This window comes from Coloeus monedula (assembly GCF_965178545.1).
Source record: "Coloeus monedula genome assembly, chromosome: 9".
In the NCBI taxonomy this organism is placed as follows: Eukaryota; Metazoa; Chordata; class Aves; order Passeriformes; family Corvidae; genus Coloeus; species Coloeus monedula.
Genome location: NC_138789.1, coordinates 12,585,511 through 12,608,033, shown reverse-complemented (window position 1 = coordinate 12,608,033; position 22,523 = coordinate 12,585,511). Strand labels below are relative to the sequence as shown.

The 22,523-nt window shown below is 38.6% G+C and overlaps 1 protein-coding gene across 1 annotated transcript in view; it reads right to left on the bottom strand.

Moving 5' to 3' along the window:
- OLFM3 (olfactomedin 3) overlaps positions 1-21,906 on the bottom strand; it is a 54,614-nt gene extending 32,708 nt beyond the window's left edge. Inside the window, exon 1 of the mRNA XM_082287662.1 lies at positions 21,777-21,906. Within this exon, the coding sequence (XP_082143788.1) occupies positions 21,777-21,845 (69 nt within the window). The 5' untranslated portion in view covers positions 21,846-21,906. The remainder of the gene's footprint in view (positions 1-21,776) is intronic.
- Between the last annotated feature and the right edge of the window lie 617 nt (positions 21,907-22,523).

Below are 22,523 nucleotides of genomic sequence, written 5' to 3'. Positions count from 1 at the left end.
TAGTGCTTTCCTAAATTATCCCTGTTGGGAGCTCTTTTTGTTTTATTACCACACACATGTTTCACAGATAACACAAGTCATTTCCTGAAGGGCACTTCAACAAAACCCAACTTGAATTTATACCACATTTTCCTGGAAGGATTTAAGGGGAGTTTTAAAATAAAGAGCTAAGTTTTAGCTGTGGAGTAACTTAATTAAATGACAGTCACTTTGCAGACAGTTTTTGCTCATTATAGTCAAATAATCAAAATCAGTTTAAAGGCCAAGCATGAATTGCATGATTTACACAAGAGATATATCACAATCCTCTTGGTTTGGCTAGATTATCTTTGCTGACATTGTTAAGCTCTGCTCTGGACGGTGAGATTTTTAATATACTGTTTAGCAAACTAAGGATACAGATAAGTTCATGAGTTAAAGGAAAACTCAGTAGATAAAGTTCATGACATGCGCATTTTTCATCCATAGTATGAATTAAAAATATTCTGATGAATTTAAAATATTAAATTTATCATTGGAGATTTTATTATATGACTGATATAAAAAGAAATATTCTCAAAAACTTCCTTTTAGAGGTGAAAGAGACAAGTCCTTAGGTTGTAAATGACTTTTTCATCCTCAGAAACTTGTCAATCAAGTCATTTCACATAAATTCAATGGCTTATTGGTAACAAGAATGGCTATTTTTGGCTAAGCAACAAATTCTTATTTCAAAGTGTTTAGAATAAATATCAGCTTATGCACTTTATTTCTTTTGAAAATTTGATAGACCTGAAATACGTTTATTTTGTTGCTTGTTGAGTTACTTATCCCCACAGCTTATGGGAGTGCTCCAGTGCCTGGAAAGCAGGCTACAAAACCACACCTAAATGGGGACATTCAAGCAATCTTGCTTTATCCTGAATTCTGCCCTCATGTTTTGCTTCTGGAAGTCTTTCATTCTTGTACATTTTTAAGTTCCATGTCTGAGCTGTTTTTAGCTCTTGTGTATTTTTGATTATTCGTAACTCCTGGTTATGGTTTCTTAAGCCATTTAAATTGCTGATTTTTTTCCCTTAGCAAACCATTTTCTCTATCTGTTGGTTCAATAAATGATACAACTTCCTAAAAATTTTACCTGGCTCATATACATATATGAACCTAGAACGCTCCCTTAACGTTGTATGAGTTTTCTGTGCTACAGTTTGCTTTCTGGGGTTAGAACAATTGAGTTCAGATGAGATTCACAGATGTGGATCTTTTCAGAAGAACTCTGTAATCTGGCTCCAGATTTTCCATCCTTCCTTGCAGGGTCAAAGACTCTCCTAGAAGTTATAGCTTAAGGGTACCTGTATTAAGTAACTGAGACATGAGATTGTAGACTTAGCTTTGCTAAATCTTTCTAGTATGATAAAGCCTTCCTCATGTAGTATAGACTTTCCTCATTGTTCCTTGAGGGCATAATGAATTACCTATAAATAAATTTTGGACTGTGCACTATGTGTACACCAGATAGCAACGCACAAATTAATCTCTCAATCAGTGTTCCTTGAAGACTTTCATTTCTGCTATGAATTCCTAGATGTACAGGAAATGTCACATCTATAAATCCCTTGAGCTGATCAGCAGTCTCAGAGACAGAATATATTGGATTTGTAAATATTTCTTTCAAAATGTAACAAGATCAGGTAACACACCACAGCAAGAAGGCAGAGTGGAGGAGATGAAAAATCCTGGTTTACAGGGCAGATGAGATGCTTCAGCTCTTACCTCAGTAGCACTGTGCTCTAGAGATAAAGCTGGAAAGCCAAGGTTGAATGTATAATGCAAACGCTATCTAGATACAAATGTCATTTATTGTTTTTCTCTTTGCACTTTGAGTCTTGGAGGAATTACTGTTTAATTCAGAAGATATTGTTCCTGCACTGCTGCAAGTTTATGTTGTCCTGAACTTGGCAAGGATACTAGAATCTAATTAAACCAATAAAGGAATGAAGGTTGGGAATCAGTAGGAGCAAGAGAGTCACAGAAAAAAAAGGTAAAATCTCTTGCTTTGACTCAAAAGTGAGGTATTAGAAGTCAGATACATTAAGCAGGGAGCAAATGAAATCTCTAGTGCAGCTTGCTTGGCAGTCAGAAGAATGTTATTATAATAGCTTTTTAGTGGAGTGGAAACATCCAATTTCCCCAAAGACCAATCTGGCTTAGCAGTGCAGACTTTCTGACTTCATATTCTAATGCTTACTTCACAAGATGCCTCATTTCTCCTTATGTAATGAGTTGAAAACAACATTGTTTCAGAGCACAAAGTGCAAGTGCTGCTCCATTAGACAAAAGAATTCTCAAGGAACTTTCCAAATAATAAAAAAGAGAAAACTGGCCCTACAATCTTCATGTGAAAATTTTCAAATTTTAAATACTAGATGCCTGTAGAGAAGATAGTCAAATATTATTTATCTCGAAGACAATCAGAGGAAAATAGTGGAGCTGATATGACAATATAGACCCTTTAAAAATGCAATAGAAACTGAAAGGGCTGACAGTCAGGAATATCAGTATCTTGGAAAAAGAAAGCACCTGCTTTAGCAGATGTTGAAGGACAGATTATAATTCCAAATTACTTAAAGCTGTTACTCATGCCAAAGGCATATGAACTGCAGTGCAGCTGTAGCACAGTACGCTGTTTTGTGTTCCGAATGTAACCATTAGGATAAAAGCCTTCCAGCACTCTATACAGCCAGTAACATTGCTGCACAAAGTCAGTCTTCAGTAATTACAAAGAATCTAAGGCAATTCACAGTCTGTATTCATACTGTAAATTTAAGCCTTCTGGGTTGGCAAACAGTTGTCTGCAATCTATTGTAGAAGAGGAAAAAAAAGAAAAAAATTACTTCACATGCTACTGTAAGATAAGACAGCAGGGAAGAGGAATATAAATAAAAATAACTCAACAAGGTAATATTCTTTATTCCTCATTCTATAATGATCCTTTCAAAAGACTTTTCCTCAGTCTAGTATGGTGTTCCTACTGGGTAATACACTAACAGTCTGCCAAAGAAAATTACTGCAGCTGAAAACTGAGCTGTTTCACAGGGAGAGCAGGACAGAAGTGTAAGAGTGAAGGCTGACATAAATCAAGAACCAGGAGCTTTCTGGTTTGTGTTAGGACGCATTGGGACCTTCTAGCTGTCCTGCACTGGCTGAGAAAAGATGTCTGAGCATGAAGAGCTCTCTGGATTACATGACTCTCTTGTGCACTGTCTTTCTTCCTGGACTTCTAAGACATTTGTTGGCATCATGGGCTGCACTCAGCTCTGGGTTATGCTGTGATAAGCAGGGACTCCTGGCAACTCCAAGGCTGTAGCAGCAAGAGATTTATAACCACGTCAGTCCTTCTCGGGTGTTTTTACTGGATACATGTCAGAGGTTCCTGAAAGGCAAACCTGTAATCTTTAGGAAAATGCAGCACAAATGCCAGGTTCTAGTACTGACATACAAATTTAAGAGAAAAGGACTGGTGTGTTACTGTTTCTCCTGAGTTCCTTATCAGTAGTAAAGGAGTGTGCATATATCACTGAAAATCTTATGTACAGTGGTGCTTTTTGATGGTTTTTATTCCATGCATGGAAGAATTACACTACCCTAGACTGATTTAGTTTTACTGAAGCACAAAGGAATGTAAGTATGAATAAAAAATTTTATGATCCAGCAAAATATCTTTTGTTCTAATCAACAACTGTAGAGAATTTTTTGTATGAATTGATTATTTAATCCCTGAAATTATGAGAGAAAACCTCATATTTCACTTTATGGAACCTTACTGATTGTTATTTCAGCACTTATTTTTGCCTACTCATGATACAGATTCATGGATATGCTATACCTAAAGGATTATGCGTAAGACTCTGAACACGAGTTCTGCCTCTGCTCTTGTAGTATGTAAATTATTGATTACTCACTGAAAAGGGCACTTAGATTTGAGGAATCTGTACTGCAACTTTTTAAAAGAGTTTTACAAAATATAATATGAATTCATAAAAATGTCATATTTTCCATCAATCAGTACATTGCTACTTGCAATGACCAAGTATCATTGACTTCACAGATACTGGTGTTTTAGTGGGTTTCTGAAATAGCAGCACTGAGCTAAACCTTTCCAGGCAAGTGTGTCCTGTCCTATACTAAAGAGAAGAGCACTTCCAGAAGACAGCAACACCCCTACTTTCTGAACCCAGACCTTGACCAGTGCTGAAGGAGGGAGGCTCAGGCTGTTGTAATACAAGCACCATCCTGTCAGCTGAAACAGAAGGGCTCTAAGAAACCTTCCAAGGAATCCAGGGGAAAGTCCTTCTTTGGACCATGTTTTTAAAAGACATAATATAAGCTACCATCCTTTATAACTGAGACAACACTAACAAAGGAGTTAATGAACTGGAAGTGATATAAAGCCTAAAGGGGAACATAAGGTATGCCAGTTATCTTTAGAATAACATTCTTGAACTACAGGCCACATATAATTTGTTGATCAAGCACTAACTTGATCAACTGTTTTCTTTCTTTTCCATAGCACAGTATTTAGATCTGCTTAATCACACCTGCACATTCCAACAGCCAGCTCAATGCATAGTTACAAATTAGGAGGACTGAGAACTCTGTAATGCTCAGATGATAAATTCACTGATTTTGAAGACTTTAGAGCAAAAGGGAAGAGCTGCATGGCCTGAATTCTTAGTTTGAGATAAATGTATTCACTTCACTTTTCGGAAAATGCTCTTATGACACCATCTGTCAACATAAAGCACTCAAATTTCAGTTGTATTTCTAGGATGATGCAGGGCTAAGAGTTTATGATGCAAGTATGTTAAATTGTTCTGTTTTGGAGGAATACATTTTCAAGCTTCTGTTTCTAGTTTATCTTTTATGATTCTGTGAGTGTTCTGATGAAGGTAGGTAGCACAAGATTTGTTTCTGGGTGAAGGGAATGACCTGGGAAGGAGAAAAAATTCTGAAGTACTTGAGAGACTTTTTTGCTTTTCATTTGAGATTAAAGTGGGGGGATAGGATCCCTCAAAATACTGTTTAAATGAAGGATGTTTTTAGAGGGCAGCAGAAGGACAGAAAACGAGCTCTTCTGAGCTGACAAGAAAGCAAGGTTACTGTCAGAAACTATTGATTAGGCTCTGGTCCAATAAAACCAGTCAAACACAACAATGGTGGGACCTTAGCATAGATAAGGTAGCTGTGCCTCCTTAAATCAGTAGTTTGTTTCATAAGTTTGGAATCTTTTTTAAGACACTGTTTCATTTAGAGCTTTCCTTTGTGTTTGTATGTGAGCTCAGACTATGAAGTGAGGAGAAGGCATAATGAAGGTTAATGGAGCTCTCGGGTTCATGCAACTCATATGAATTAGAAATAATTTACTAAGAGGAGGCTCACCAAAATCAAATCTAAAAATACTTCATGCAGAGTTCATAATAGATTAAATATCACTTCCAGACAGCTGCAATGTAATTTTGCCAAAATGAGATAAAATAAATGCCAAATAAGTGTCAAAGTGAACAAAGGAAGGGTCCCTCCTGTGTCCCTTTACAAATACTTTTTCTTCTACATTATTCCTTTTGTAAACGGGGAAGGAGTAAGAATGGAAAGAGAAAGAAACATTAAAACCAAACTGAGCTCTGGATCAGTCCTTCCCTCCTCTCATTGGTACAGGAGCATATATTCCTGAAATTGCATAATCTGAAGTTAAACACAACAAACAGCATTCTCTCTTTTATTTTGGTAAACACTTGGAAGCATTATGAACTCAGCATCATATTGTGAGATCAGCTGTGTGACTGCTGAGGAAGAATGAGTCCTCTTCTTTTGTTCTTCCCACAGGGAGCTACACAGAATTTCAGAATAGGGAGGAATACAAAAACAATTCTCTTCCCAAGATAATCAGCCATTGCAAATGAGGCAGTGTGACAAGAATAGTAAATACTTTCTTTTATTAATAGCAATAATTAACATCTTTGGATTAAAGGGGGAAACAATTCTTTCTTTGTGCTGTTCATATAATAGTAAACCAATCTAATGATCACTGAGAATTGTATCCCCAGGGCGTAATTTGGAGGTAGATGACCTATATAGGTTCCAAAGGCTTTCTTTACAAGTTTATAAAGAGGGAAAGAATGGTCTCACTTCATCTGGGAATGAGTTGTACTCTGCATGCTAGAAAAGCTTGAAGGTTTTGGAACACAATTTTTATTAAGGACAAGGGATCAATTTGTGTCACTTGGCAAATAATTCTACTGCACTTTCATCTTTGGAGGTTCAGTCAGTAAGGAGTAGACTGATTGTACAGTGATGGTTTCCTGATAGGCATGCTGTGGAAACTCCATGGAGGGGAAGCTGTCCCAGCAGTGCAGTTAATCAGCCATCTCCTAAGTGCCATGGGAGCTTCTCAGAGGGACTCCACAACACTGCTTCACATGGGTTAATTGTAGGTTATCCAAGCTTGGGTTCTTTGGTCAACCGAAGAATTCTTTCTGAATTCACAGAAAGACATTAAGTATTTAAGTTTGGAACAAGTCTGACTGAATTATTTTCCATTTCATTGTGTTTCAAATTTCTCCTTAATTTCTCTTTGATAATAAAAATGATTTTGATTTAGACAGGGAATTTAATCTAAGGATGTCATAATATTTTAATGTGTTCAGTCCAGCCTAGCAACAAAGAGGAGTTCTAAAATCCTGTTACTTTCTATGTGATAAGAAGAATGTGTGTTCTTGTCACAGATATGAACCTACAGTTAAATTGCTACAACCCTGGAGTGACAGCAAGGGAGGCAGAACTGGAAGTCACATCTACTGATTGTAATTGAATAGCTGGTGCTGAAATCTAGCCTGTGAGCTGCAGATTTGGTATAATTAAAAGATAATTTGTGTATGAGGAAATAGCACATTTATATGCTATTTCACAATGTATGGAGAATATAAATACATGTGTGAGACAACATCACATAAATGCACTTTGTTTCTAGATTGTGTACAATAAACTCCAAACACTGGGTAACAACATATTCTCTCACCATTACACAGGGTAAAGGTAATCATATACTAATAATGTGAAGCAACTGTTATGCAGAGCTAAATCCCTAAATTCTTACTCAGACAGGATAAGGATTAAGAATTTTGCTCCATATTGCCTCTTTACCAAACATAATTACTTGGTTACAAGTGTTCATAGTAAAAGAAATTCTCTATCACTATGTACAGAAGAATAGAACCATTCCCTTTTTCACACTCTGCTATTGCACTGTTCTCAAATTAATCCCTGAAAATTGAGCTTTAAAAACCCCCAGAAGTGTGAATTCAAACCACCATATCTGTGTTTTATAGGTATCCAGTCCTGGTGTTAGCAAAAAATGAAACAGTGTCTGCATGATAACAAATAGAAAAATGATGAGCAAAATACTGAATATAAATAACGTTTAGTTCCATAAGCATTTCTGTGCATGAAATGCAGTTCTGAGTGTACCTTAAGGTGGCTGCTAGTGATGACTCTTAAGCATTAAATGTCACTGTATTATGCAACTGCATCTGTCTTCTCAAAAATTATAGAGCACACTGTGTCTTGTGATATCTAGGACTAACCCTGAAGTGACTGTCCTCAGTACGGTACCTAGTTTACACCACTAAGGATGTAAAGGATGTCACAATTTCATTCTCTGGACATTGCCTTTGGTCACTGGTTCACCAGACAAATAGAAGGAAGCCACTCAGGATGATTTTCTTTTTTTTCCAAACATAATAAAAAAACCCCTATTGTTTAGGGGGGAATAGAAATCTTTATATGTGCCCAATCAACTCAGAGTAATCTGTAATAATGAACATGTTTGCTGGAGTATGTTGGTTTATTTGAATATTAAGGTTTTACCAGAATGAAATATTTATGGAGTTTTATTTAGTTAATGATGAACAAGGAGTAAATAGCAGCATGACTTTCTTTGTTAAAAAGCTTTCAAGGAGAGGAAAAAAGGCAATTGAGAATTCCACTACACAGAAAATAGTCTTCTTACCGGCACTAGAATGGGTCCTCACTCACCCTGACTTCTCCGAGAACCTTTGGTGACAGAAATGATGCAAAAAATTTCTTGTTATTTCAGCTTACGATTCCTTTAGTGAGGAGGAGGAAAGAAAGAAAATGGGGGCAAGGATATTAAATAATGGTGGCCAGATTTTGGCTTATCTCTCTAACTTTTTAGTGCTGTGCAGATGTCAGGCCCAGGCATAGCCAGTAATTACTGGCTTGGGGATGGCAGGATCACTCTAGACTCAGCAACACCACAAAATTACAACTAGAAATTTAGTTAGGGTCAGATCCTCAACTGGTTTAACTTTTCTGACTTCTGACAGTGCTCAGGGGCTGCAGCATTTCTCAGAGACCAGAGATATGGCCATAAGTCAGTCCTCAGTCTTTGCCACTGCTTCGCTGCTGCAGTGCAGATAGTGTTTGCAACTCCATGGGTCCTTGTGCAGAAACACTCCCCTAGGGCCCCTGAGGCATTTAAGTTGTACCTCAGACTCCAACATATTCTCTTTCTAGCTACAGAATAAGGAAATCTATTGTCTTGAGATTGTACTATACAAATCCCATGTGAATCCCATAATAGCAGTCATGTTGTTTGCTCTGCTTACTCTTTCTCATATAGAAGATACCTGTTATTTCTTCTGCAGTAGTGTATGATGTCCTCAAAAGACAAAACTCTGGATGGAAACAGAACAGGATGGCTTAGCAGTTCCCAGAAACACAATAAAAGACAGTACAGTTCAAAGCAAATTCACACTCTGAATCCATTCATAATTGCATATTCACAGCAGGCCTCCAGAACAGCAGCAGTGAAATGTGTTAGGCTTTATCTCACTCTTCTGAGAAGTGCTGAGGGCCCCACTGAATAGTTAAAAATAGACTGCACTGTATACTCAATAATAAGGCTAAGCAGATAATTTGATCTAAACAATTTAACAAAATTAGCTTTCTCTTTTACTAGAATCAGTTTACAAAGAGTGCTATTTTCAGCAACATTTCTATAAATAATTTCTACTGCACAGCTATTTTATGAATAATTCACAAATCTGAATGCTAAAATTTGAGCAACTTTGGATTGATAAGCCATAAATATACTGGTATTTCTTAAGTGAGCACACAAAATTTGTTATCTTATATAAATGCAAGTATAAATTATAAATGTGTATTCAAAATTATAGTATTCACCTAACATTCTGCTTCATCACTGATTTTGCTTGATAGGAAAGTAGTACAAACAATTTTGGACCTACGTTTGTTTAAAATTTGGAACAACTATTTGTGGAAGATTTTACTTCTGTTTTCTTTCCCATCTACTGAGGGCAGTGTGTTAAGAAATATGAATATTGAAAAATTTGCTTTTTCATTCTCACTTTCTTCATATGCATCTTGCACTGATGTGCTTGTTCACAATAATCTTCTGTCCACGTGACCTTTGATGGGCACAGGCCTGCTGACCAAAGGTACAGTAGCATTCTAATTCACAACTGATGGATGGGCAGAGGAAGGTATAGTCATAGGGCTTTCTTTAGGCACTCAGCAGTGCATTTTTTCATGAAATATATCCCAGTCCCAATCTACTTGGGTACCATTAGTCTTATTTTTTTAATAGGTCAGTGCCTTTATGAAATACAAAATAGTCTTTAGATGTTAGCAAGTTTTTTCAGGTATTTCCATTTTCAGTGTTTTCAGGCTGTTCCCAGTACAATTATTTATTCTAATCTCCCATTGTATCATTTGGATTTCTTATCTTCCCTTTCTAAGCCCGTTCTTTGCATTTTTCAGAGTACCTAGTACATTTTTCACAATATGTCCATTTTTCACAATATGTCCACTATTTAGCTTATTGCTTTCATTCTTCTTTTCATCACAAACTCTCAGTTTCACAGCCTGTTCATTTGAGACAGACTTTGCATTTTATCCTGTAAGGCTTGTATCTTGTGCATTTATATAATTTATGTATTGTTTCACATGACACAATTCAAACCAAACAATTTTGGTGCCATGTGACAACAGAAGTTGTTTTCTCAAGGCAAACAGTGCAGGTGGTCTTGCATACAGCTTTGAGTTGGATTTAGAGCTCACTTTTAAGAGTCAGCAGTGGCATAGCCTGCATTTATAGTCTGCATTTATAGTCTGCATTTATAAATAGCCTGCATTTATAGTCAGGCATTTAAGAGTTTGTTCTGAAGTTCCTGTTACCTCCAGTGCTATCTTTGGTCTTTCAGCCAGTTACTGTTCAAGTTGATCTCCAAGCAGAGTCTTGTAGAATAGACACCATGGCACTCACTTATACTGTGGAATCACCCTTGTGATTTTGTCAGGCAAGAATCCCTTCAGCATCAGTGCCTGTGGGTCTGAGTATGCTGGTCCTAATGAAAATGGAAGTGCAAAGCCCTACTGACCAGAGAAGGGGAGGACATGCTCTGTTTGGTGTGAACATGTCTCTAACAGGATGTTGCCATGCTCTGTTTGGTGTGAACATGTCTCTAACAGGATGTTGCCAATCTTAAAATGTTCTGAATTCAAAGAATTCAGTGGAAAATGCAGAGACTCTGAAGTAATATGACTGATCACCAAATGTGAATGGTCTGACGGGATATTATTTTTAAAAAAGATTAAAATAACCAAGTAGATTATTTAAAATATTTCTTCACCTAATGTCTAAGTTGATGGTGGTAGGTGTGATGATCATTAGCTCCTCATGTTACAGTCAATACTTTGTTCCAACAGACTTGTGTTATAAAAAGCCTTCCCAAAACAGTAAATATATAAAAAATGGCTCCTTTAGGCTGTGGTAGGTTCTTTGACCTCCCTGCCTCCACGCCCTGCCCTGCCCAATGCCTGACGTGAAGCATTTTAATTAAACTGATACTAATGGGAATAACTGATCCAGAACTTGGATATATGCCCTTGGAAGGATAGCTGAAAGTCTTCCCAGTCCAATGAACAAGTTACAAGATCAGTCTGTTACAGACTCTTAAGTAAAATCAAACATATATGAGGCATGAACCACAATCATGTGAATTGATCTAAGTCTGGGATATTTTTCCTAGGTAAACAGAGAATTTGGCTTGACATGCTCTTATTTGTAGCTCAGAGGAATTAATTTCAATTATTAGTAAAGAAAATAGAAATAACAAAATTTAGCATATGAAATAATACAGAAGGAAACTTAGCAAAACTCTTAATCTCTCAAAACCAAAAAGTATCAAAAAGATTGCAGGTAAAAGAAGGCATCCTCTAAAGAAAACCGAATGCCAAACACAAATCCCTGGCTGTTAGGGGAATCTCTAAGGGACGTAGCCAGTCAGAAAGCATTCCAAGATTGCAAACAAGAAGTGTGTGGGTACAGGATAACAATCAGCATTTTGGAGAGAGAAGAAAGCAGAAGCCTAAGGACCTTGGTATTAAATTGGCTAATGCTGGCAGATTTTTTGCAGAGGAAGCAGATGTGCTAGAAAAGAAAAATATCCCATTTATTAGTTTCATAAAATCTGCATCATTGGTTTGGGAAAACACAGATGATATGATACAGTAAATTATTATAACTGTAAGAAATTTATGACAATGGATAAAAAAAGAGTGATAATTCAACACAAAAATATTTGCCTAAAAGAACAGTTTCTGAAGGTAGGGGCCCAGAGGGGCTAGAAAGTGAAAAGGTAATATTGGTCATTCTTAAGTAAAAGAGGCTATTAAAACCAGAAAATCACAAAATACAAATAGCATATATCCAAGAGTGCTAATGAGGATGGGAATGTCAGTGTTGGATGATACCTAATTCCATGTGGTTTGGGAAAATTTTGGAGGAAAGATGCACTCTTGTGTCTATTTACCAGCAGAACTGGGCAGTTAGGGCTTATCAGGCATATTTTTCAGTAACTACCATCACTCTTACCATCTTTTAAAAAGTGATTTGGGGAATCATATGAGAAAACATGAACTGGTCATGTCCTTTGCACAGACAATGGACCCACTGGCCTAACCAGTCTTGACCTTACTTAATTTCTGTGCTATTTCTAAATGGGAGAGAGCTATTAGCATGAGGAAATTATTTTATTCCTGAAAGACACTGGTGAATATAATATGAATGCCAATAGGATCTGGGTAATTTTTTCTTCTGTACAAGCAACAGTGGTGACCTTAGCCATTCATGTAGCTTTCTTACTTGACAAATCTAGAACTGGGCAAATTTGAATACTTCAACTACTACCAGTATTGCATCAAAATCCCTTTTCCTTCATTTTCTCAAAAAATTAAAATTTGAGGCTCTATGTATTGCCTGGTGGCTTCTTGTACAGCAGCCTTATCAGAGACATCAGGGGAGCCATGTCATTCTGTCTTCTTTTGGTTTCGAAATCTCCAAAGGAAGAATGTTTCTTCACCACTCGCTCAGGCTGGAAGAAACTCAAATTGAGCCAACACATTCCTTCTCCTTGTGAATCACAGCCACCAGGATAATTTCATTGTCTAGTCTGACAAGTAGAGGAACAGATCTGCCTGTACATCCCTCCACACACAGATGATGTTGAAGGAGTTGGAAGAACAGATGAGTGGCATTTGTGGTCATCCTCATGTGCTGCCCTCTGAAGCTCAGAGTGGGAGAAGGAAGAGGGGGAAAGGTAGCACTGACTGAAGTATAAATAAAGGTATTTTGGGGATGAGAAACTACTTCCCTGACAGCTCTAAAATTCCACAATCTAATCCCTGGTGGTGCTCACAAAATCAAGTTATTGCTTCATGAAATACTTTTAATGATGACTAAGTGTTTTAGCCAATAGAGTTTTTCTTCTGCTTGAGACGAGAAAGACCACCTTAGAGAGGGAGAACTTTGTCTCTAAAAAAGATAAATACCATGGTCTAAATAAATGGGGCATTCTGAGAACACTGATTCAGTAAATATTTCCATTCAAAATTTTCTTCAAATGCATGCTCTTTTTCATTGACAAATAAGAGGGGAACTATATCTATATCTATATCTATCTACACACACACACGTCTGTAGGCTAAAGTTGTATTTTGGTGTTTTAAAGGAAGGACAGAACATTGCTGGTGTTGTGAGATGTCACATGTAAATGCAAGGTCAGTACCCAGAACTCTGGATACACTTATTTTACTCTATCACCCCAGTGAAGATATTCACGTTCATTGACTTGAACTTGAGCAGCAGATGTGTGTGGCTTTATGAGAAAGCAAGTCCAGAGGGCAAAGATCAGCAAAAGACAACTACAGCACAGAAATCTGAGCTTCTTGAATTGTGCTGGATAGATTGCTGATCACAGCAAGATGTATGGAAAGAAAACAAGGTAGAAATATATATCTGTATCATCTACTAATATGGAAGTATTTATTTTAACAGTGTCTGTAGAACGAGTATAGCAAGTCATTAAAAATTATTTTAACCTATCTATTGAAAAGGATTAGAATGCAAACCAGGTATTTAACCTTGTATGAGCCACAGCTGCCAGATTTCTTGATGTCATAAGTGAACCTGTTACATCAAAGAACGTAGAATTATATGGTGCATATGTAACTTCAGGAGTTTTACATGAAAATTCAGTAAAAAGGTAAAGACATAGCCACTCCTACTATTTACATATCCTCCTACCTTAGAGGAACTTCTTTTATTCTTTGCATCTGGTTTCAGTGTATTTTTCAGGGCCAGGAGACTTCTGTAAGACTGGAAACTAATTTTTGTGTGACATAGTATGGAATAGCTTCCAGTTTACTCATTTGCCTTTCAGCTACATTTTTGCATATCTAGTTTAATTGCAGATGGTATTACACATACATACTGTTGAGCTTGTTGAATAGTAAAGTCCATATCATTTTAGTATCAACATATTAATCACAAAGAAAAGCAAGAGCGCTTGTGAAGTTTTTGTTGGAGACTGAGGAGGTATCTGGAAGTCAGTGAATTCCTGCCTGTTACATGGCAGGCAGAGGTGGCAGTAGGATTAGCCTCTAGGTTAAAGAGTCAGAAGGGAACTTGAGGCTTTAAAAATTCAGAAATGCAGGAGACCATCCTCTCTGCTTGAGGCTAAAGCTGATTCTCACGGGAGATTGCTAACACATATGGTTTTGGTGTTTTGATAATTGTGTACGTATTCAGAGACAGGATGGAAAACAGATCAGCAGCAATTTTTGCATTTAGGCTACTCTGCCTGACATATATATCTGTATTCCTTATGCAGGTGCCCAGAAACACCTGTGATGATAGCAAAAAATAGTGATCTGAGATCTCATTATAAATTCAAACCTATCACACACTGGCTTTCAGAACTGAGAACTGAGTGCTTGTATCTACAGCTGGATCTACCTTTTTTGTACCATCATCTATTCTATGTACTGTTGGTTACTCAGTACAATATTTTGTTACAACTACAGTGACTTCTGCATATTTTCTTGGGAAAAACATCCCAATACCATATATTGAAAATGCACAGTCTTATTTAAGAAAGTAAAACAGTTCAAATAAGATGTAGGAGGTTATAAAAAAAGAATAGGAAAAAAAATAATTGTAGTAGGGAGGCTGAGACTGAACATCCCCATTTAATATGAGTAAGGAAGTGTGTGATAGGTTTGTGTTTGTAATGAGATCTCAGATCAATAATATTTGCTGTCACCACAAGTACTACTGTATTCTAAATGCTGAAGTTCATATTTGTGTAAATCTAATTTTAAATCTGAAGTCTAAACTCAAATAGTTTTATAATTTCATACCTGGAAAAATACTTACGTGCTTAGTTGTCTCCTTGAGACGGATACACTGAAACACAATTTGAAGTATATTCCTATAGCTGTGGTTCTAAGAAAGGAAGCCCATGCAGATCTCTATAAACTCTTTTTTAATAATATGCCACAATAATTTAAGAATAATATTCACCATATTATGATTGGCTCTTAATAAGAGAGTTCCCTCACTTGTCACTCAGAATGGAGTTAGTTTTTTCCAATTGTTCTGGCTGCCCCCTTTATGGGTTACTTTATAGCTTGAGGAGGATGCAAACACTGTTTCCCAAAACCATAGCAGTGAAGAGGGCTGCTTGTTTCCAGAATTTGCTTAAGCTGCTGTTATGCTGACTGATACATGCTTTTCAGTGAAATAAGTAAACAGAATCATTAAATCATAGTTACAAGGATTTGGTTAGAAGGCAGTGCAGCAGACAGATGACTGCTCTTCAGGGGAATGCAGGATGAAAACCACTGCATTTGTGTTATCTGGGGCTGCTTTAGGTTAGTTACTTAAGTGATTTAAAAGTCTGAAACAGAGGTCAGAATATTAAAGTTTCTTTAATTCCTCCTGAGGAAAAAAATGTTTTAAATAAAGAGGGCTGCATATTTTATGAGTAATTACATAAAATGTTTTTCTTTCTTGTGAAAAGACATAGCTACAGAAGCAGCTGGGTAAGAATTCACACAACTCCATATCCATAGGCCTGGTATTCAATCTACTTTGGGCTATAACTCAAATTCCAATTTGAGATTGTTTACCGACTTATGAAAAATATAGCTGGTTGTTTCTTTAGCTTTTCTGATCTGTAAACCTCTGTCATGAACCTTTCAGTAAGCAATTCTTGTGTACACTCCTGTATCCATTGAGACAGTTACTTCTCAATGTCAACTGCTTTTATCACCAATATTTTGTGCTCTGTTTCCTTCCCTAAGCAGGCACACATTTTGTGCTGTATTCAGTTAATTGGTATGAAACAGTCCTGCTGTCAGAAAAAGTAGTTATTAGGAAACATCTCTAGAAGCTGGCCAGTAAAGATGAAGACTAGACATCATCTAGTTTTAGACAACACGTGCCTAAGTAGACAAAGATACTAACTTTTTTTATCTGATACATCAGTTATTTCCTTATTTACAAAAAAATATGTTAGTCCTATTCCAAAAGGGATGGAATGGAGATAAACTAATCCATACAGTGTGCCTTGTTATTTTACATTTTGCTGCTTGATGTCTCTTTAAGACAGAAATACAAATTCTTCGATTTCAAATAAAACAAAGTCTAGCCTTTAAAGCCCCTTAACGTCAGGAATTAAAACAAAGACAATAAAAATAGTAACGTTTTTGAAATAGTTTCAAGTGTTCTAGTAGATTATGCTGCTGATAGAAGGTCAGTTTTCTTTGAGTCACTAAGGAAAAAATCAGAAGCTGCAGTCCATGCTTACAAGTGTCACTGAACCTTGGAAGTAATGCTGTGACATAGACTAAGGTCATGTCCAAGATAGATTTGAAAGCACTTTTAAGAGTAATATGTATTGCTATTGCATTTCTGGTTTTTTACTGACTTAGAGGACTAAGAATTCTGCTGGCTAGGTTCTTAGGTGGAATGATTAACGTGGATAGAACCATGTGCTTGGGTCACATATCTTGGTTTAAAAACACGTGAACAACAGATGTGGTCTGGAATTCTGAGGTAAATCCAAGAATTTCTGAAACTCTGAAAGTAAGGTAACTGTTACACTGTTTCCAAATTCTCACTCATGCAAAGAATTCTATACTCAATCCTAGGCACACAGAATCCTTGCTTTCTCTAGGTTTGGTCTCAGGCAAGAAATCTACTGCCTTGTGGAGTGAAGCAGTAGGATAGATTGGTGTTCTTGTGAAAGACGGTCCTTGAGAGGACTTTTCCCAGACTACTGCTGCATAGATTTACAGAATGCTTTTGAATTTTCCCTGGCTTTTCAGTCAAGATTCACTAAGAATGCCTAAGTGATGCCCTGAAGCATTTTTGTCATACTGCAGTTTTGAAAAAGGGGATTTCAGTGCCCCAAATAGACTGGGCCCCCTCTAGACTCCCTGTTCATTTCTTAATAGGTCCCTTATGAATTTCACATATTTGAACTTGAAATTTTAACACAACTGTTAAATCTGCAGCCAACCAGAAACACAATTTTTTAGAGTTGATGTTGTTTTAATAGCTTTAATACTGTATTTCCTGTTCCTGATAGTTGCCTTCTGTGCTTCAGCTTTTTCTTCTTTGCAGACTTTGTGAATTGATTCTCTTTCACTGGCTTATGACTTGGCCAAACATAGAAGAAAGGTGGAAGCTTGGTTACCTGAAGGCAATATGTCTCTACTGGAAAAATAATTTTTTCCTGTGAGGATAAGTCTGTGTATATGTATACATACAAAACTATTTTTGAGATTTTGCATACCATATATAATTGGTTTTGAGTGCATTCAAATGAGTAGAAGTCATAATACTCATGAGCAACAAAGGAATCGGATTTTAGCCAGAGAAAAAAAAGACCTCTTCCCATAGCATCAAGAGTTTTAAAAAGCCCTTAAAGACCACGTGATATCTGATATATACAGGGGAGTTAGCACTCATCCAGTTGTCACTCACGTGTGTGTTTTTGCATATTCTCTTCCAATATCTTAATATATGTGACTTACAATGATGTAATGAATACCTTTCAGTGATTTTATATAATGTAATGATGGAGGGATGTCTTTGTGTGTACATAAATAGGAAATACATGAAGCACCCTTTTTCCCCAGGACTGGAAGGCTAGAAGGCACTGTATTGATTACTGCAGGAAGAACAAGCAGTGTTAACTACAATCTTGGGTCTTTACATATTGACTGAAGTTACTAGAGTGAGAGTAAAATAACTGGAATGACACCTGGGAGAGAGCCCAGGGCATATTGACAGTAACAGGATGTTCCTCAATGGCTGTTGAGTCATGATCCTCAGAAACGGGAGAAAAGACACCAAGTGAGAGTTGACCACATTCAGCAATTAATGATTTAGAGCATTCTTAAACCTTGGAGGTTAAATAATTAGGAATGATTTTCATATTGACTAAGTACTAATACCGTAGGAAACAGAGTAAATTAATTTCCAAGCAGGTAATGAGATATAATTTTGCAGTGTACTGTAGTCCTATGAGTCATTTTCAGTACAATAGTGTATTGTGGTAAGCCTTTGCTGTACTTAGGATTCTTATAAATTCCTGCAATATGGATCAATTAATTTGTATTGCTAAGCAGCACTAAAGCAGTGCACCCTGCCTACTGACAAGTTCTTGAAATCTGGGAAAAATAAAGATTTTAGTGGCTATTTGTATAGTCTGATTGTGTGAAAATCATAGATTTTTAAAATCTAGAAACACAGCCATTCCAAAGATGCAAAGTTTAAGCATTCCAAAATAGATGACTGATTTCAAATCAGCTTTTATTTTTTAGTGTTAATATTCCCAACCATCCTCTTATCCCATGCAATGAATATAAATCACAGTTCCTTTCTGTAACTGTCCTTAATAATACTGCACTTAGTTTTTGTCTGGGATTGCACTTGGCGTATTTTTTCTCAAAATTCAAATAATGGAAAACAAACAGCATATACATATCCTATATGAAGGATATAAAGCCATTATAAAATTTAAAGGCCTAAAGGTCATTAACTGCATTGAAACATGAACATATTTATCAGATCTATTTAGATTTCAAAAACTAAACTTACAAAATGCCATCTATACTTAGAAAAATGCTGAGCTTGATTTCTATGTGGAACAGCTTTATCACACTATAAAATGCTTACTTGGTCATACCACAGTGATTATCAAGTGATGGTCAGCAAAGCAACCCTTATAAAAGAAGTCCACTTTACATACTGTGAAGGTCATTACAGAAAAATCCAGGTGGAGAAAAGCAGTACAGAGATGCCATCTAGCAGTAACTCTTAGAAATTTCCTAATATTGGATACTTCCTTCTTTCAAGATACTGCACTTACGACTAGGAGAAAGGAAAATTTTATATCCAAGTCCTATCACTGTATCTGGCTTCCTGATGAATGTCTAGGCACCCTGTTGGAAATAAATCTTTAATGAAATATATTATCATGGATAATGAAAAAAAAAATCCTATGTAAATACAGATAAAAAATAGAATAAAGTAAAAAAAAATAGCATTTAATAAGTATCTTAAATTGATATTCAGTAATTAGCACTGTGTTATAATTTATCATTAGTGAGCTGCCTTCCATTTATTAAAGAAGAATTTCTTCAGTTGATCAATAATTTATACTGAGCTTAAAATGAAAGAATTCAAAAGCACGGGCAGTAAACTGCTGTGGTTGAAATAAAATCCTAATGTTTCAGAGTTTGGGGAATAAACCATATATAAATTTTTGTTACATATTTTACCATAAGATGGCGATACTTAAACACTTTACTATCAGTAAATAACTGAGTAAGTTCAGCACAGTATCTCTGTCATAATAAGAGTGCCTGTGGACAGCAGTCTTGACTCAATGATAGCCTAGTAGTATTTTTTTTACTGCCCAAGGCATTATTTTAAAATAGTTGATCAATAAAATAAATTATTACCTGAAAATTATGTAGGCCATGACTAGAAATTGTATTGTGTATACTGGAAATATCTCTTGTGATTCATTTCCCTAAGCTAGTAAGTTTGTGAGTGGCAAGGGCACGTAAAAGTTGTCTTTCTAGGCATGAGCATACTGCACAATTCTTTCTGGAAAAGAAAGAATTTCCCATCCCGTTGTTTCCTACAATTAGTTTCATGTCATAGATTTGCTTCCCAACCTGCAGGGCAGAAAATTAATATTCTATTTCAATTTAGCATAAAGCAAGATAAATAATTAAGCACTAATTCCATTTCTGAAGTGAGTCTGCACTCAGAACTTGTACTTTTTTGCTAGAAAAATGTTGTAAAAATTTTTAACATATGTAATTTTCCACAGAAATATGGAGATGTATTGCCCATAGTCAACAAAATTTAATTACTATTTTCCATGTTACACCTTTTTATATTTAATGTGGTGTAGGATCCATTTGATCTCACTTTTTTTTAATTTATGAAAATCCAGTTAGATCCAATAAAAAACAGATTTTGACTAAGGGCTCTAATTTTAATCTAATCTTAAAGACTTCTGTGATTTTTTATTCCTGACCCTTGACAAAGTCAAAAGAGCCTGGAAAGAATATCTGAATATCTCTGGAAATGTCACAAGGAGTGATGAATAAAAGGCCATTTTCATGCCCTCTGCACAGCCTGCCACAGCAAAAAGGGCTAGAAGCAAAGTTTCCAAAGTTCATTTGTGCCATTTCTTTCCAGTGCCTCATCCTGGTTTTCAGTGCTGCATGGTGACAGAGACATAAGATGGAACATTTTTTCCCAGTGTTATTTTGGGGCCTGAACTAAAAAGAATTTTTCTGCCAGCTCTTTTTGCTTCATTAGTGGTTTTACTCTTCTGTGAACAGAGAATGATACAAATTTGCTTTTCCTGCTTTTATGCAGCCTCTTTGACAGATCTTGCTAAGGGTAACAGAAGACAGAAAGAAAATGAGTGTGTGGAAACCTGTAGTTATAATGAGACCATGTGCTGCTATTCACACAGATGTGAAACTCCTGTGTGTGCATTGCCTGATAAGTCCCCTTACAGGCACAGCAATACCTGATACTTTCAAATAGCTCTTATTTAATAGAACTGATATAACTAATTTCTTAGGTAATGTTATTAATCCAACTATCCCCTTTGCTTTTTTGTTACTGTATCTTACTGACTGAAAAGCAGTCAGAATACTGCAGCTGTAAATCAGATTTCCACTGAATTGCTTTTTAGGTTCTGTTTTTGTTTTTAATGAGGAGCATCCATTCCATATTGTTGGACATTCAGTACATATTTTTATATGATTAATACCTTTATTTTAAATGAAAAACCTGCCAGAAGAGCTGAACATTGCCTCACATGGTTGTCTGGTACCTAACTGGTATCATTAAAATGACATTCACCAACATGCAATACCAATTGTGGCAACATGGCACGGACTGCTACTGGTAATGGACTGCAATACTATAGCAATGTTTTCTCTTGTCACGTTTCTATAATGCTCACAGTTTCAAGACTGTATGCCACAAAAAAAGACAAATGAGACAAGCTCTACATCTATAAAATACAGCTCTAGAGACATCTGCAGACCTGTTCAGTCATTATTGTAAGTGGTAGAGTGCAATTCCGATTTTCCAAATTACTTAATCTGAAATCTCCTTCAAAAGCCAGGCTGTACGGCTAAAACCTATTGTTTACTTTTATCATTATTTCAATATCAGCTGCGATCTCTTGGTGACTTGACCACGTTTGTAAATAACAAAACTCTGCAGCAGCCCGGAGCGTGGCTATAGTACTAAATTCAGCGTCTTCACGTGACGCCTCCAGTTTCACTCTAAACAATTTTATTTCCAGTCGGAGGCTGCCGATCCCTGCTTCCAGCGCCTCGCTGCTTCCCCAGAACTGGTGCAGTCACCCAGCGCTGTAAGTGCCTCCTTGCCTGGAGCGGGATGGATCGCCGCTGGTTTGCGCTGGACAGCTACCGGGCTGGGGCCGCGGCAGCCCGCACGGCAGCCCCGTCCCTCTGCGGCGGACACAGCTCCTGCGAGCGAGCGGTGCTGCCGGGGCCGCGGGCAGCTGCGGGGTGCGGCGGTGCCCTGCCCTGCGCGCCGGGGCCCAGGGCCGCGCTGCATGGCGCCCGCACCCCGCTGACGGCGGGCACCGCGCCCCCCGCCCCGGCCGCCACGCCGGGAACCGGGGCCAGCCGCTCCCGACACGAGCTCTCCCGCCTGGCCGCTCGGACAGCCAAGGACACGCACCCGCTTCTCCCCGGAGCTATCCAGCGCTTCGCCCGCTACCGCATACGCCGTGTGCGGGCCGGGTCCGCCGCTGCGAACTTGCCGCCCGGTCGGCTCCTACCTTGGAGGGATCGAGGCCGGCCAGCAAGGACAGCAGGAGGAGGTTGAGGATGCTGGCGGGCGCCCGCATCCTGATCCCGGGGCTGCCTCTCCGCGCCGCTCCTCTCGGTCATTCACTCCGCTCCCGCCGCAGCGACCGCGCCAGCAGCCGCGCTCTCTGCCCGCCCGCCGGAGCCCGAGTGGAGGCGGCAGCGGCAGCCGCCCGGGGGACGCTCATTCCGCAGGCAGCCTCGGCGCGGGGAGGGGGGGCGAGGACGGCGCTGCTCGAGCTGGCGGAGCGGCTCCGCGGCCCCGTCCCACCCCGCCCCTCCCCCCGGCCAGCCCACCGCAAAAGTTTGGGCCCGGGAGACGGCGGAGCCAGCGCGGCTGGACGGGCGCGGGAGCGGGCGGCGGATGTGACATCAGCGCCGCCGGGAGGGAGCGCGGGCAGGGGGCGCGGGGGCGGCGCGGGGGCTCCGGGCAGCTGCCGCGGGCTGAGGGGAGGCGCGGCCGGGCCGCTGCGGGGCGCGGTGCCCCCGTGAGGGGCGGCCTCACCGACGCCGCACCCGGCCGTGGGTTAGCGCCCGGCCCCGCACCCAACTGCGGGTTACCGCCCCCGGCAGGGCCGGCGGAGGCCCGCTCCTCTGTGGAGTGCAGCTGTAGGCGGGGAGGAGCCGCTCTCCCGAAAGAACCCCTGGCACCATGGCAAGGGTGGGTTGATGTAGGGAGCTGCGAGGACGGGGTTTTCCTCAGTGGAATCCCTTTCGCA